Below are 17,508 nucleotides of genomic sequence, written 5' to 3' on the forward strand. Positions count from 1 at the left end.
TTCATACTTACTATACAACCTGCGTACTACATTCTTTATCCGTATATGCTACATACCATATCCCAGTTGTGTCTGCACAAACAGAAATTTTTAATATTCATGTAGAATTTATCACATGTTCACTATGGATAGCACTTCTTGTGACTTACTTTTGATATCTGACCAGGGAAAAACCCTGTTACCGCTTTTGAAGAACATCATGGCTATTTTCAGCTTATCTTCCATATAAATTTTAGAATCAGTTTGTTAGGATAATATGAAGAATTCTTGTAATTATACACAGATATGCCTTTAACCAGTGGGATCCAACTTGGGAGGAACTAGTATCTTATGATACTACATCTTCCTGACCGTGATCATGGTTATTTCTCCATTTGCACAGAGTTCTTTTAATGCCTTTTGATAAAGTTTTATAATTTTCCCCAGAAAAATACTGCAAATCACTTTTATTCCTAACTTACATGTTCTGTTTTGCTGTTGTCTTAAAGTGTCACATGTTTTTTAGACAGTAAGGGTAACAGTAATATTATGAAGATGTTTTAATTTAAAAATAAATGAGCATGATTATATGAAACTGTGTAATATACAATCTGTACCAGTTTAACTTAAATAATAAAACCTGCTGTGATTTCAGACCAGCAGATATGTGGAGAAGTTCATGCTTTGGGGTAGATTGAGATATTTTATCAGCAGAGGGAGCACATTACTCCACCATTGCTAAATCTTTCAGGCTGTGGCGCTTTTGTCTCTTGGTCTTATAGCCTGGACGCAGGAACTCTATCTTTCTCTTCTTCGCTTCACTTTTATTTTTGTGTTTCTTCAGCTTTTTCTTGGCAGCAATATCAGGATTAGTTACAAACTTGGGGGGGAAAAAAAAAAAGGAAATTTTATATTACTTCTAAAGTAAATGTTAAACCAGTAAAAATCAAATGCAGAAATGGGCCATTTTATTCACCTTTAAATATCACACATGTAACACATTCCCATTAAAGACAATCTGGAGCCCCAGTTGTAAAGTCCCCACTTCTCAAACATACGCAGTTCCTCTTTCCTGCCTGGGTAAGTGTGACACACATGCATGCACATACCCCTGGTTAAAAATACTAAGTCTAAGGAACACCATAGTTTCAAACAGCAGACATACCTCTAAAGCCTTCCTCTTTTTCCGGAGTGCCCTTTTCTCATTAGCCTGCTTCTGTACTGAGGCAAAGGCTAAGGAGAAGCTCTCAAGTCCAACCAGCTTTTTGAGTAATTCTATGATTTCCTGGGATAGATTCTTAAGCAGAGGATCTGATAACACACAGAGTAATAATCAGAGGTAGTCATGTAGGAAAGGACACATTTGAACATCTATAAAACCAACAACATGCAAAATTTAAGCTCTTGCGGCACTGTCACTTTTTATTACTTGAACATTAAACACTGATCTAAATCCAGCCTTTACGTATCTGAGGTGGGAGGATGGAGGTGTTGGGCCTGACAGTCCCAGGCACGACTCCTCTGGGATGCACCAAGAGATCACAGACCATGAAGCCCAGTTTCCAGCGGAATCCTGGCTTGGAAGACACTAATTTGAGAACCTGACAAACAATTGGGGTTGCTTTGTTGGCCTCCTCAACTTTGTGTGGATGGGGAAAGGTAAGTGTGTCTCTAGGCTCTCTCTAATTCATGGGTCATAGATGTTTAGCTCTGGCCATAACCTTTTCTCGAGGGGGGATCAAAGACTCTGAGAAGCTGACAAAAATCTTTGCTTTCCCACCATTCCCTGCCTTCTGTCTCCCAAATGCAAATGACCCACAGGTTTTTGTATTCAATTTCAGGAGTTGTTCTAGATTACAGCCCTTTTTTTTTTTTTTTTAAGATTTTATTTATTTATTTGACAGACAGAGATCACAAGTAGCAGAGAGGCAGGCAGAGAGAGAGAGAGGAAGTAGGCTCCCTGCAGAGCAGAGAGCCTGATGCAGGCCTTGATCCCAGGACCCTGAGATCATGACCTGAGCCAAACGGGGTTAGAGCCTGAGCCAAAGTGGGTTAGACCTCAGCGGCCTAACCCACTGAGCTACCCAGGAGCCCTAGATTACAGATTTCTTGAAGATGGGGAGTAGACTCCTTTCTACCATTGAACCTCCAGTGCCTGGCAAATATTAGGGACTCAATAAAATGCTGGGTGAGGAGAACCAAAGCAGACCTGGCCTTGACCATTGCTTTTTCCTCTTGAGAGGAAACAAGTTTTCTCTAGGTTGCAAGACTGAAATAGCTCCTGCTTTGACATTCACTTTGTTTTGTTTTAAAACTTACTATCTACTTTACCTCTGGTCTCTTTTTCTACTATCTAGAGAGACCATTTAGGATCCGTGAGGGAAATGCACCAAATGCCCAGGCAAGAAAAATGAAAAATAGGAAAAGTAAAAATATTTCACACTTTTGGGGCACCTGAGTGGCTCAGTGGGTTAAGCTGCTGCCTCAAGTGTGTCTGCCTTCAGCTCAGGTCATGATCTCAGGGTCCTGGAATCAAGCCCCACATGGGGCTCCCTGCTCAGCAGGGAGTCGGCTCTCCCTCTGCCCCTCCTCCCTGCTTGTGCTCTCTCAAAACCTTTTAAAAAATATTTCAACTTTGGCTTTATAATTCACAATAAGAGAATATACAGTTTATTACTCATTATTGTCCACAGCAGCATGAGGTTTAGAACTACTTCAAGTTATATATTTCTTTGAATATTTAACCTATGCTTAGGTATAAAACCTCTTTTAGGAGAGAAACATTCACAACACAAGAAAGCACATAGAAAGCAGTCAAATATGCCTTATTTGTTTGCTACTAATTGTTTTGATTCCTATCAAGTTTTCTTAAACTCTGGCAAAGAGGGAGGAAGAAGGAAGCATTCAGGAAAGAAGTGAAGATTCCTGAGGTGCAAGTATTCAAAGACAGGCTGCAGTTACCCTGGTCCGAGTATGTGCTGTTCAGTTCTCGGAACAGAGGAGCTAAGATCACTGGGAGATACGGCTTCACCTTGTCTACTCCAAGATCCATCGCTACAGCTCCGAGAAACTTCAAGATGCACGTTCTCTGAAAGTAGAGATCATTCATTGTTCATTTGAAGTGTTTGTCTTACTGTAGCCATACAAACAGTTAACTTAGAAAACAAGGTTTCTATTGGGGCAGATATTACTGAATCAGTTTTGGGTTAAAAATTTCCTAGAGACTTGGGAGAATTACTAACACCACTAAAATGCTTTTTGAAATGTATTTTGTTTTAAAATGACTACTTTCAGTTACTCTGTACATTCATCGCACCTTTAAGGGGTTTCTAGGTGAATAGGCAGCCTCCAGTTTCGCGATCCGGGACAACTTCTGGATCAACCACAGCAGTGTGGCTGGCTTGCTGTGTTCTTCCTTTGCCTCCTCGTTCTCTTCTTTGTCAGAGTCCTCCTCGTTCTCTTCTTTGTCAGAGTCCATCTTCTCATCTGCACAGGGCTTGGATTGTTTTACTTCCCCTGTGGCCACACCCTCTCCTAAAGTTTCTTGTTCTTCCATGTCTTCTTTTATCTCACCTTGCTTATCTTCAGATTCAGGTTCCAGTAAATATAAGACTTTGGCTACAAATAGCAAATTCTTAACAACCTTAAAGGGGGAGGGAGATAAAGGGAGGGATTGGGACTTTGATTTTGAAATAAATACAGCTTAGTAAAAGATAGGTATTCTACAATAAGGGGAAAAAATGTAAGTGGGTATTATACTATTAAACTGATGATTGTTCCAGATTTTGATACTCTTCAGATCTACCTTATAGTGTATCCAAACCCATTTTCATTTAACTCATCTACTTAGCCTAGTTCTACCCTTAAGATCACAAAGAATACTAAGCAAACGATTTCATTCCAGACTATTTACATTTTTAAGAGCGCTTTCATCCCTCCTCCATTAAATCTCTTCATAGATGTAAAAGTTTCCATGTATTGAGCAATGACTTTATGCACAGCATTCTAATTCAACTCCAAAATATCACTATTAGGTACTATTATCAGGAGAGAAAACTACAGCTCAGAATTATTAAATGACTCCCCCAAAGACAAAGAAAGTGGTCAGTCAGGATTTAAAGGTCTTTAGAATTAACCTACGTTCTTAGGCACTGAGCTCTTTCTCCTCAAATCCCATCTGATCCAGTTAAACAGCCCAGGGACCTAAATTTTAGACTTAACAGTAATGAACCCATATATTGAGTCCCTAATTGAACTCCCATGAAATCTCTGATACAGATATTTCATACTAACTATGTGAAGGAGGAAGCCAAGTTGGTTTTCGGTTCCTTTATCTTCCTGGATGCTCTATTAGAGGTGCTGTGTGTCAAAAGTTCCCCCTAAATGAAGGACTCAGAACCCAATGCATTGTCCAAGGCTAGCCTGGCCATCAAGAATTCATACCAAGATCATTACTTCCTTTTTCTGGAACATTGGCCTTCCTGAAGACAGTCCCAGTTTTGGAGGCCTTTTGCCCTTGTGGCAGCCATTTCACCCTAAGATTACAGGGAACTAAATTCTTTAATTTCTTTCATCCTGGGTCAGTACTAGTAAATCCTTGTCCCAACTTTCTACAGTTGTATCTGTCAACCTCTGTTAAGATAGGTATTGTAGGGGTGCCTGGGTGGCTCAGTGGGTTGAAACCTCTGCCTTCGGCTCGGGTCATGATTCCGAGGTCCTGGGATCGAGCTCCGCATCCGGCTCTCTCTGCTTGGTGGGGAGCTGCTTCCCCCCACAACCCCCGCCTGCTTCTCTGCCTGCTTGTTATCTCTGTTAAATAAACAAAATCCTTAAAAAAAAAAAAATGGGTATTGTATGGGGCGCCTGGGTGGCTCAGTTGGTTAAGCAACTGCCTTCAGCTTAGGTCATGATCCTGGAGTCCTGGGATCAAGTCCCACAGCAGGCTCCTCAGCAAGGAGTCTGTTTGCCCCTCTGCCCCTCCCCCTTCTCATGCTTGCTCTCTTATTCTCTCTTTAGATATAAATAAATAAAATCTTAAAAAAAAAAAAAAAGACTGTATTATATGAGACCCCACCTGCTACTACCCTGCAGGATTTCTCCGGTCTCACTTTGCTATCCACCAAACAGCTTTCCATTCTTTCTCTGGCCCTGCCATATAATGAAGCATGCTATATTTTCATGAAGAAGTGGTAGAAGTGTCAGGGTCTCAAGGCATGCTACTTGAGATCGCTCTTTGGATACAGCGTTCAGTTTCCATTGTCCCGTCACTTAATCTATACTGCTGTTCCATCTCGTCCATAACGACAAGAGACATGATCAAATGCCTTGCTCATAACCAGATACCACAGCTATGTCATCTCATCATCTACCAACCCAATGGCTTTATCAAAGGAGATTAAAAATAAAGGGAACAAATCTTTAAAAAAAAAAAAAGGTAACAGTAGACCCTAATCAAAAGTTATTTATATCTGCTGCATATTTATAAATGCTTCCCTATTTACATTTTACTTATAGTAACATTTTATCATATGAAAACCCCTAAAACTTTTTAGTGACTTATCTGCCTTCTGTTAGGGATAGACTATTCTCAGACCACACTGTATCATGACCATTATGACTTTCTTTTCAGCTTCCAGGGCTAAGGGAAGGAAATCTAGTTATTGTTCATCATGAACAATCAATCAACTCAGTCAACCAACTAATACTCTTCAAAGCTTTGGTCACAATGTGGAATAGTTCTTAAAACTGAACACGGAAAGATTAATAGCTTCCTACTGTATCACCTTTATTGGGAATTTTAAATGAAGCCAAGAATACCCCCAACATGGATCCCGGAACTGATTAGATTTATGTGATAACTGAACATGTATTTCAATGTTATGTCTTTATTTCATTTAATACCCGAATCATTAAAATAGGAAAACAAGGGGTGCCTGGGAGGCTCAGTGGATTAAAGCCTCTGCCTTCAGCTCAGGTCATGATCCCAGGGTCCTGGGATCAAGCCCCGCATTGGGCTCTTCGCTCCGTGGGGAGCCTTCTTCCTCCTCTCTCTCTGCCTACTTGCGATCTCTGTCTGCCAAATGGATAAATAAAGTCTTAAAAAAATAGGAAAACAAATACAAATACGAAATGTAAGCCTATTCCTAGACTTGGTAGATTAGATCCCTTATATTAAACCAGAATGATGACAATACTTACCTGCTCTCCTAGAGACTGATCTAAGAATTTGGAATGCAACTGATGGCAAGAGGCTAGGGAGATACTTTTCATCTGTGAAAAGAAAATGGACATTGGCAGACACAATGCAGGATACTTTTCATTGTTTTTAAAAACTCAAAGTAACTACCCATAATAAGGCAACTGAGATGCTTGATTTTGCTCTGAATGACTTGTACAAGTCTGGAGAGGGAAGATCCATGATCAGAAATTGTGTCACTGTCTCCTTCTACCTGCCCCAAGGGACTTCAGCTCAAAAAAATGGGATACTTTCAAGCTCTGGGGTGATACAATCCCTCAGATTATTCGTAGAAAACTTGACAACATTCCAGTATTTTTTCCCTTCTTTCCTTCCCTTCCATCTTCTACTTGTTTAGTATTTATAAAGTTCCTACTATGAGTCATGCATCGTTTTAGGTCCTAGGAATTCGGAGATGGATACAACATGGTTTCTCACTAATATTTTCATGAACACCAACTCATTTAGGACGCAGGATCGATTAGGCAGAAGTCTGACTAGATGGATAGTCTATAAATTATTTTGGAAAACCTTGGCCTTGAACTCTCTAGTTCCCACTACTCCTATAGAATAACATGTGCAACAAGTCAGCTGTTAAAAAGAGTTTCCCCCAAGGACCAACTCCAAGACAGTTACATGAAGCAGAATGAACATCTCATGTAGATCACAAAGAAAAGAAAAAGGTTTTAGGGAAACTTTACCTTTTGTTCAAGGTCATTTGTTAAGAACTTTATTGCTACAGGTACTGAGAGTTTCTTTTTAGTTTTTTTGGCCTTATGTCTTCTAATAAGTTCCTCTGGTTGGCAAGAGGCAAAGAGTAATCCAAAAATCTGGGCTGCAGTGAGCCACACCCAGCTGTGTGGATGTCTCAGGTGACAGTGCACATAACCTAAGGGAACCAAAATGCATTTTCAGATGTTTCAACTTTCCTGACTCTTTGATGGTAAATGTGATTAGTGTAGGCATTCGTTATCTATTATGTGCTTGGATTTAGGAACCAAAGATGGACAAAATAGTCACTGTTTTCCAGAAGTTTTCAAGAAGCTAGGGGTAAGTGAGGTGGTGAAACACTGGAAACAACTAGAAAACCAACTCCTAACATGGTGAATGACAAAAGAGGTACGAGTAAGCCCAGAAACAGACCTGTTCTATTAGAATTAGTTTCAGGTTCAAAGGAGATAAGGTGGCTGTAACATTTACAATTTCTAAATTAAGTAAAATAAATAATGCATATAGGCACACATTTGTTTCTAATATTTCTTGAAATCAGTGGAAAGTTATTATTGATTTCTTGAGGCTTTATGTGTGCCAGGCACAGGACTAAGTGTGTTAGATAAATTATCTTGTTTAGACCTCACAACAGTTATGTGACATCAGAATTGTCAGTTACATTTTAAACATGAGGAAAGCTTTCAGATGGGCTAGCTAATGTGCCAACTGTAACAGGCAAAACCAGGCCTGGGCCCCAACTTGATTTGACCCTAAAGCTTATACTCCTGAGTTACATGCCCAATCTGAAAAGCCTTATGGGTTTTAGGGAACAGGATTAAAATTCTGGATGAATCATGTCATATCTGAGTTTTAGTCTATGCTGCTTTATTTCATTAACAGGGTTTTACTTTTGTTCTCTGTGTATTCTATTTTGTAACAATCTGGACATGCCTCAGTGAAGTCATACCAGAGTGGGCCATATAGTAACTTTGCAACTGTACTTAAAGCTTTCATTCTAATGTCTATTTCCTATAGACAATCAAAATTGAGTATGTTAAACAAAAAAATTCTAGGATCTTATTTTTCACATAAAGAGTGATATATAATAAATGTCCCAGAGAAGTTAAATGGTTTACTAAATCATGGCACATTTGCATGGTGGATTATTTATAGCTATTTAAAAAAACCAGCTACTAAGTGTGTTATGGTATAATAATATTCTTATTTAGGTACAAACAAGATAATGAAATGTATTACTTGTGAAGTCATAAATATGTATAACTTTTCTTACAAAGAAACATTTTCACTGTAATCAATTTGAAAGGGCCTTTTAAATCTTTTTCTCATGGACCTTTTCCCTGACATTATATACTTTCTAAGTGTTCATATTCTAATTTCCCAAATCCGTTTTCAATAATTCTATTACAACTAATGTGTTTGTTTTTAACTTTAAATAAAAGGGAAACACTTACTCCAGATTTTATTCAGCGTCTCAGAGGGCTTGGTAAACTGAATGATATTACATTCCTTGATGAGTTTACTAATCAATGTAAGAAAACTAAACAGAAGGCGATCTGCCGCTTTTTCTTCAGTCTCTTCCATGATCTAAAAACAGGATGAATGTAAATCAAGTACGATAATTTCAAAAGTTTCTGATGGATGTTTTTACTCCAGCATGTAGATCTGTACCAGGTTTTCTCAACATCAACTGACATTTTGGGTCAGATAATTCTGTTATGGGAGATGCCCTGTGCTCTGTGGAATGATCTGCAGCATTCCTGGCCTCTGCCCACTAGATGTTAGTGGCAGCCTCCACCCTCCAGTTGTGACAAACAAAAAAATGTCTCCATATGTTGCTAAGTGTAGAGTGGTTGGTGGTGGTCTGGTGAAATCAACCATGCAGGAGAAATTTCACTCTTCATATACTATGGAAGATAACTTACTTTAAACCTCATTAAAAAAAAAAGATTCAACTACACAATTCTTCTTTCCCCCCCCAACTACACTATATTCTTGCTTTCATTAGTAACATTTTTTGAACACAAATAATATTTAATCTATTAGCTATGCCACCTCAAGTAAAACTACAAAAATTAGCACAAGTTTTATTCTTTGGCAAATTACTTACATCTTTAAAGTTTTCAGGATCAATTTCCTTTTCGATCACAGGAAGAATAGTTCCAAGTCTTCTCTCAAAAGAGACTCCTTCAGTTTCCACAAACAGGCCACAGATGAGGGCAGCCAGTTGTCTATTTAACCTCTACCAAATAAAAACCACCAGAAGACAATGTTAACACAACTTGGTAGGCCATTTCCAAAATCATAAAATGAAGGTGGGCGTGACTTTATCCTAAATATCTCTTTATGATGCCAGAAATCAACAGAATATGGATCTTTGGAGGCTGACATGAAGAATATGGAGAAGTCTTCATACCCAAGAATAACATTAAAAAAAAAATGGAACTCATCATTACCTATTAATACCTTCCCATTTTAAGTTAAAAAAAAAAATCATGGTTAAGTACCAAATAATGTAAAGAACTGTGAAATCATTATGTTGTATGCTTGAAACTAATATAACATGTATGTCAATTATACTTCAGAAATAAAAAATTTTAATTAAAAAAGAAATAAATTTCATACAGTACCTCCATTCCCCATTCTGACTTTAATACTTAAAGCCAATATTAAGATAGGACATACATTGTTTATATTCCACAAACACAGGCCACTGATGAAGGTGGTAGAGTCAGCAATGGGATACAATCATTGACAAAAATTATATTTCATTAGCTGAATAAGCAAAACTGAAAACAAAGATTCATCAATGGGGACTGGTTAAGTATATAAATGATCCATTCATGGGGCAGTGTAACTGGCCGACAATCATGTAGTGGGACTACATATGTATTCTTACTTAAAACACCAAAAACTAAGACTTTTCATTGAAATATGACTAAAAGCAACGCTAACCTTTTTTGCTCCAAACCAGGTGGTAACCATATCAAAAAGCCAATCTTTTTTCTCAAGGTTGATTTTACTGAGTAAGGATTTGATTGTCATGGATGCCATCTTTTTGCACATGGCCGAGTCATCATTCACCATCATTAGACAAAGAGGAATGAAGAACAGTCCACAGTTCTCATGGAGCAGTCCCTAAAAGAAAACAGGCAGTTATGAGCATACTCAGACTGGGATTCTCACAGGTGCTCAGATGGGAGGACTGTGGCTCCCAGGGCTCAAGGGGAACACACACACAGTTTGTGATTCAAGGTACCTGAGGGAATGTGTCAAAGAGACAGGAGATCATTTCCAAAGCAGACTCTCTCCCAGTCTCATGTTCGTAACTAGGGCAAGAAGATTAGACAGACTTGTTAGTATCTTTTACATTTACCAATAATTGTTTTTAAAAATTTTAAACATTGTTTTAAGGTGTTCATCTATTTCTTAAAAAGTGGAAAAAACTCCATTTTCCCAACTTTAATGTTTATATATATCTATCATGCTACCATACAGCTTTATTATTTTTTTTTTTTAAGATTTTATTTATTTGTCAGAGAGAGCGAGCGAGAGCGAGCACAGGCAGACAGAGTGGAAGGCAGAGTCAGACAGAGAAGCAGGCTCCCTGTGGAGCAAGGAGCCCGATATAGGACTCGATCCCAGGACGCTGGGATCATGACCTGAGCCGAAGGCAGCTGCTTAACCAACTGAGCCACCCAGGCGTCCCTACCATACAGCTTTAAATGTAATTTTGTTAGATTTCTTTTTTACCATTCTCCTTAAGTAGACGCTAATGAAAATCAATGCTCAGACTGAATTCGAAAAGCAGCCTTCAGAGAACTGTCAAGGAAGCCATGCACATTGTTTGATAATCAAGTCAATGATGCACAGGGTAAAACCCTTAGAGAAGGTGCCATCAAGTTTAGGTTTTGTCATTTTTAAGACAGCTGCCACATTAAAATGAGAGAGGGTACTAACTCTCTGTCCCTGTGTAGTTTATGGCTTAAACTTACTTCAGTTGAGCAAGCACGAATTCCAAGTTTGGTCTCAGTTTGTCACCCAAGGGATAGTCAAGAATATATTTCAGAAAAACCTAGGAACAGAAGTCACACAGATGATTATTTGGGTCCTGTCTCTCCAGGATCCCTGCTTCCTAAGACACACTGGTAAGTTATAAAGGCTTTTCGTAAGAGTAATCAATCAGGTGAAGCCTGCCTTCAGAATCAACAATGTACTTTCCTTTCTCCTCTCACCTGGCTTACTCAGGTCCTACACCACGTGCCTGCTTAACACTCAAGTCCTGGCCTACCACTGGCATGGTTGTTTTGGGCTCCAAATCTACGCTCACTTGTAGGGAGCACCTCTCTTCCATAGGTGGCGTGCTGTGGTGGATTCAGTATGGACTATGGTTCAACCCTGGATTTCCCCATGAATAAGAATGACAGTGAGGATAATATTAATACTGACCAGAGTAACTATTTCATTTATTAAATCTCTTCTATATGCCAAACATTGTACTAAGTGTTTCTCAGTTAACTGTCATCACTCCCTTAGAAGGTAGGGGATAAGTAACCCCATTTTACAGATGCTGAGAAGCATGATAGCACAGAGAAGCAAGTTAACTTGCTCATCTGACAATGCCAGAATTCCATGCCTAGTCTATTTGCATGAAAAGGCTCTGTTTTCAAGCCATTATACTAGTCAGCCTCCTTTATTAATAAACTGCAAAAGCTAAGGCACATCATTATACTTTTTAAGGCCCGTTTTTTTCATAATACCCCATAATAATTTTCATAATAGCCCATAAAATGGGGGTATTATTTCTTCTGAAGGGTAACTACAAATGGAAGTCATGTATGTAAAGTTCTGGACACATAGCTAGAGTTTGATAAGTAACATCTGGCCCTCCTTCTTCTTAACCAACTCAAGGAGACTTTTTCTAGAGACCTGCTTCCTCCCTTTCCAATGTGGCTGTCTCAGCAGCCCACAGATTCGTTCAACCCTGAGTTTTTATTTCCAGTTCAGACCCTTCTACGTCCTGGATGTGATATGCACTCATATATCAGGGATGAACAAATGTATACAAATAGATCTTCTCACATCATTCTCCTCCCTTGACTTCAATAGCTTTCTGCTAGTAGTATAAAGCCCTAAAATCTTCAGTAAGAGCATAAGATCCTGCCTGACTTGGCTCCTTCTGTTTAGCTCCTCCAAAAAGCGAGGCCTTTACTGACCTCGAGGTTTACCTTCTGCGGGCACTGGCTACCCCCTTTTACCTAGAAAGCTAAGCCTTATTCTTCCTTCACATTTTGGCTTACAGGCCAATTCTCAGGAAAGCCCTGATTCTAACACTAGGGTAGTCCTCAACCTGATCATAAGCTCCTCCATATTTTCTCAATTCTAAAAGGCACAGTTTTTCTCATTTTAACATCTCTGAAATTGGGCTATGTCTTGAAATTGATGGCATCTTACACTGTGTCATAGATTTTTTTCTTTGAGGTGTATAAATAATGGTGTGTCTTGTAAAAGATGAAATATGACAGTGCTTTCCCCCCTCCTGGCACTTAGGATGGTCTGTAATTAAAGAACTGTGGAATTTTTGCTTTGTGGCTGTCTACTGTAAAAATTTCATTGATAGAGACTGTAAAAATTTTGTTGACTGCTTTTCCAGCAGCACCTGGCACACAGTGATACACACAATTAATTGACTGAACCAAGGGATGGAAACCTTTGGTGCAGGCTACTATGCGGTAGAAGGAAAACATCTTCACCTATTTGAAACATTCCACTTGTGATGTGCTATAACTCAAAGTGCTCTTTGTTAACTGAAAATGCCCTTAGGACAAAGCAGAGTTGCTCCTCATACTTGATAAGTAAATGGGTTCCTGAGTCTTAGAATTAAGTAACAACCACGTGACACAAAATAATCTTCAGAATTCAGCCAATGTTGACATGTTTCTAAAAACCAAACTGAGAAGACAGGACCCGACCCTTCCCATGGGAATAAAGTGTCTCGACAAACCTGTCTGCACTGGACTCTGACAGGTTCACTTTGTGCAGAAATTGCCAACTTGGATACTTTCCGCATGACATCATCAATTTCCGGGACCAACAACTTTCTTGATAAAATGGCCTAAGATACAAAAGGAAAAGACATCTCATTTCATCTTCTACTGCAGATGGGTGTAAGCTGACCTGATGTTAAAGCAGTCATAGGCAACCTCAAAAATAATGAAGGTAATCGCCAAAAGCTAAAGAACATACACTTAAAAATGTTTAAAATGGTGAATTTTAAGTTTTATATATATTTTACAATATTAAAAAATAAAGGAAAAAACTCCAATGTCCAATATGATGAATACAAGCATGGTGTTTTAGTTTTTAAGATTTTATTCACTTATTTGACAGAGTGAGAGAGCACAAGCAGGGGGAGTGACAAACAAGAGGCAGAGGGAGAAGCAGGCTCCCACTGAGCAGGGAGCCCAATACGGGGCTTGATCCCAGGACCCCAGGACCATGACCTGAGCTGAAGTCAGATGCTCAACCAACTGAGCCACCCAGGCACCCCACAAGCATGGTATTTTTTCCTGTATTTTCCTGTATCTTTATAAAAATCTCTGGAAGTATTGATAGGGAGTTTATATTCAAACATCTTAATAAGTAGATATATTAACTTACAATTAATCCACCAAAATCATAATGTTTATCCATCAATATCATAATGTTATCCACCAATATCATAATGTTTACAAATTAATTTTGGAAATCCATAGCTAGTCAAAACATTATGTTCCACATTATTCTAAGTATCTAACCCAAGACTCAAAAAGTATAAAATCCAACATGCTGTGATACTGTACCTTCAGAAGACCAAATGCAGTGGCCTGTCTTGAAGTATCATAAATGTCTTCCTCAGCATATGCTAGTAGAACTTGAAGCTGCTTTTCAGTTATCTGGTAAGATTTCACTTTCTTCACAAGTATGGTCACACACTGCAAGTTACAATGGTGAGGTTAATAACCAGGACATCTTACAAATGAAGATTCATTGAAATGGTATGGCTTTATAACCCTCTGGCCTTAGTAAACTAATCTGGAAAAAATTCTGACCAAGACCACACAGGATAATGGGGAATACTATAATTTTGATGTTAATTCTGGTCCTGGCTATTTTAAGTACAATTGAAAACACCTCACCTTGAAACAATTTACCACCAGGTGGAAGTTCTGGCCCCTGGCAGCTCCAAGTTTTGCATAGTCCTTCAGCAAAAGGAAAAGGTGTTTGGTCAGCTGTTCTGCTTTTGTTTCTATGGAAGGCAGAGGGAACCTCAAGACCCAGATCAGGCATTGTAAAGCACCTGTGATCACCTGAAAAACAAAAATAAAACCAATCAACCTGTGTAGTGACCAAATCCAATAGCCCAGCACCCAACGCTATGTAGGCTCTAAAAGTGATCAAGCTGAAAGAGTAAAATACTCTGCCCAGCTCAGTCTGGAAGAACTGTACCAAAAGCATAAGAAGAGAGGGAGGTTTCCTTTTCTCTGTGGTAGAACTTACTGCTTCTCCATGGCAAGTAAAGATATATCCCAAGCAAACAAGAAAAAGTGGTCAGTATATTCTTAACCTGTACAAGTAAAAGATTGGATGGGCTGGCCAATTTTAGCACCTTTGTTTTGTGTGTGGAAAAATACGTTATAAATGACTTCTATTTTCTAGACTGGTACTTTAATCCATTCTAAGCATATGTATATAAGGCATTCTAAATATTAGAAATACAAAGATAAAGAGAACACCGCCCCCCTATTTTCATTCTTTTTTTAATTTTTAATTTTACTAAGTAGGCTCCATGCCCGGTGTGGGGCTTGAACCCACGACCTTCGGATCAAGAGTTGAACGCTCAACCAACTGAGACAGGCACCCCACACCATCCCTCTATTTAAGGAACAGACAGCTGGCTCAGAAACTAAGCATGGGAACAATACATTACAGACTTTAATATAGTTAAGTGCTGTGCAAAAGATATGAAAAACATATGCTGGAACCAAGCAATTACATGAGAACCCCTGAACGTCTGGGCTAAACCTTAGAGATTGCTGACATCACCTAGTTCGGCTCTACCTAACAGACCCATGCCTTCTAGTTGCTGTAATGGTCTTTTTGGACTGAATTAGATGAAGACAAAGGAAAGGCCTTGGGAGTCGGAAAGGCCAGGGCTCATATCCCAAGCTCTGCAGTTTATTCGCTATTTGACTACAGAGAGATTACTTAACCTCCTGGCATCTTCACTGGAAGAAAGGAAATCGGGAAATGGGAGGAGTGTAGGTTCTGGAGTCTGACAGACTGAGGCTCATATATGAGGTCTGTGATCCGGGCCGAGTCACTTAGCCCAAGGCCTAGTTTTCTCTTTGATAAAACAGAAGCATTAATAATATGTACCTCATGGGTCACTATGGGGATTCACAGCAGTGGGGGGCAGTAGTATCAAGGACGATAAAGATGATTACAGCGGACTCGGGACCATACGGCTCACCCTCATGACGCTGTTTTGAGGATCAAATGAAATAAGTAATGGATGTTCCAGGGCCGGTAAAACTGTTAACGGCTCTCCAAATACATGGGATTATTACACTGAAAAGCAATGTAATGCAGGGAACAGAGGGAGTTGATAATATCGTAAATCCACTTAAAAAACTCAATCATCTTGTAAAGAACAGGACCTGAAGTTCTGGATATTTTGTATGACACAGCTCTTGTGAAGGAACAAAACTCACCTTCACGTCCATGGAAACCAGGCAGTCTATGAGGAGAGAGACAAAAGGATCCAACATTTCCAGAGTAGGTTCACTTGAAGACTTGATCTTGGAAGTCTTCAGACTCAGATGTAGCAGCTAAAAGATTAAAAAAACGATATTTCACACCAGTTGCTCCTAAGACCAACTGAGTTAGGTAAAGGTGAAATGATTTTAAAGACAAGCATGAAACATTAAGATGCTTCTGTCTAATGTGACAGAAATTCTGAAGGAATGGGAAAGAGTCTGGGAGACTCTCTTGTAAGTGAGGGAAGTGGGAGCTCAGGGTGCAGGTGAGACGCTAAGTTCATTTACCAAGTATTACTCAGCATTTACTTTGATTCAGGCGCTGGCTCTGCACACAGGACACAGCAGTGATCAAGATGAACATGGTCCCTGCATAATGGAGCTCAGTCAGGAAGGCAGACTCGCAAATAATTAATTAACTGTTAACGCGGTGTGCTTTGAGACTTCTGTGAGGACCCCGGCAAAGGGAGGAGCAGGGGGTGAGGTCCTGGAGTGGGAAGAGCGTGGGGACTACAGAACAGAAGCCAGGGGGGTTGGGCTGTGTTGCAGTGGTGCAACAGGAGGCTAGGCCCTCATAGCCCAGAAGGAGGACTGGGCTCTTAGGAAACCTGGGAGCCAATGAAGGCTTTTAAAAGGAAATAAATGATCAAATTTTTGTTTTTAGAAGCTCATGGCTTTAAAAAAAAATTCAAAACAAATTTAGAGCTGCCTCTACAAAACAATAGCGAACTCATAATAAATGTTAGGTCAGAATCATTAATTCCGAGACAGTTATATTATCAAAATAAGTACTGGAAGAGAGAAAAGGGTAAATGGGCCAATTCGCCTTTTAAAAAACTCATAATTTACTTATGATAAGGCGTTTACAGTGGAAATGAGCAGTACTGGAAATTTAGCATACTCACTGTGGGTAGCAAATTGCACTTTAATGCTCACCTGAAGCCCGGACTCAATAAATATGTGCATGTTGGTTTTCCTGCTCACAACAGCTTTCTGCCCACCTCGAACTGGAGTTGGGGGGAGCAGAAGACAGCTCTCGGGTGGGAGACGTGGATCCAGTGCAGGAGCTGCTGCGTTTCTGTCAATCACAAAGGAGAAACAGGGAGAGGAACACTGTGTGCTGCATTCCAAGCAGTTACAGTGGCCCTGCCTGGTGACTGGAGCGCAGCACTAAGTAATGTGATGTTCACTGTGGGCATTTTCTCTCCTTTAACCATAAAGAAACACAGAGATTCTTAGGTTGTCTCACAAAGAGACAGCAGATTGACAAACACACAGTTAAGATGAATAGTAAGGGGACATGCCGTTTGAATTTTGAAACATATGGCAAGAAGTTTCTTTTAGAACCCAGAAGTAAAATCCAAAGGAAGGTATTTTAAAACCTTTTGAGATCTAAAAATCTGTTTAACCTGTATATATTTATATATATAAAAATATATAATCAGAATATATTTAAAATCTATCCTAACTTTGATTCAGTAAATAAAACAAAAATGGTCTCAGAGAAGTGCCAAAATACCTAACCGCTGTCACAGCTAACTCATTCCTTTACTGGGAAACTAATCTTGAGGTGAAATTTATCACTTGGAAGGATGTTAACCCAAACACCACAAAGTAGTACCATCTTATAACTCAGGCAAATTACACACACACACACACACACACACACACACACACAACTAAGGTAAATTATTAAATTAATCCACTTACGAGTAAGAACTGAATGGCTTATCAGAAGCAAGCACCTAAGGATAGTTTTTTTGTTTT

At 39.3% G+C, this 17,508-nt stretch overlaps 1 protein-coding gene across 1 annotated transcript in view; it reads right to left on the reverse strand.

Moving 5' to 3' along the window:
* Nucleotides 1-524: 524 nt before the first annotated feature.
* UTP20 (UTP20 small subunit processome component) overlaps nucleotides 525-17,508 on the reverse strand; it is a 96,958-nt gene continuing 79,974 nt past the window's right edge. The window contains exons 47-62 of the mRNA XM_045084792.1: nucleotides 16,678-16,819; nucleotides 15,697-15,813; nucleotides 14,122-14,292; nucleotides 13,786-13,917; nucleotides 12,948-13,058; nucleotides 10,939-11,018; nucleotides 10,203-10,272; nucleotides 9,899-10,081; nucleotides 9,054-9,185; nucleotides 8,398-8,530; nucleotides 6,916-7,103; nucleotides 6,178-6,249; nucleotides 3,296-3,622; nucleotides 2,941-3,067; nucleotides 1,145-1,290; nucleotides 525-859 (exon numbers count right to left, since the gene is read on the reverse strand). Coding sequence (XP_044940727.1) covers nucleotides 704-859; nucleotides 1,145-1,290; nucleotides 2,941-3,067; nucleotides 3,296-3,622; nucleotides 6,178-6,249; nucleotides 6,916-7,103; nucleotides 8,398-8,530; nucleotides 9,054-9,185; nucleotides 9,899-10,081; nucleotides 10,203-10,272; nucleotides 10,939-11,018; nucleotides 12,948-13,058; nucleotides 13,786-13,917; nucleotides 14,122-14,292; nucleotides 15,697-15,813; nucleotides 16,678-16,819 — 2,287 coding nt within the window. The 3' untranslated portion in view covers nucleotides 525-703. The remainder of the gene's footprint in view (nucleotides 860-1,144; nucleotides 1,291-2,940; nucleotides 3,068-3,295; nucleotides 3,623-6,177; nucleotides 6,250-6,915; nucleotides 7,104-8,397; nucleotides 8,531-9,053; nucleotides 9,186-9,898; nucleotides 10,082-10,202; nucleotides 10,273-10,938; nucleotides 11,019-12,947; nucleotides 13,059-13,785; nucleotides 13,918-14,121; nucleotides 14,293-15,696; nucleotides 15,814-16,677; nucleotides 16,820-17,508) is intronic.

Source organism: Mustela putorius, unplaced genomic scaffold (assembly GCF_011764305.1).
Source record: "Mustela putorius furo isolate JIRA1106 unplaced genomic scaffold, ASM1176430v1.1 tig00000788_pilon_pilon_pilon, whole genome shotgun sequence".
Classification (NCBI taxonomy): domain Eukaryota; kingdom Metazoa; phylum Chordata; class Mammalia; order Carnivora; family Mustelidae; genus Mustela; species Mustela putorius.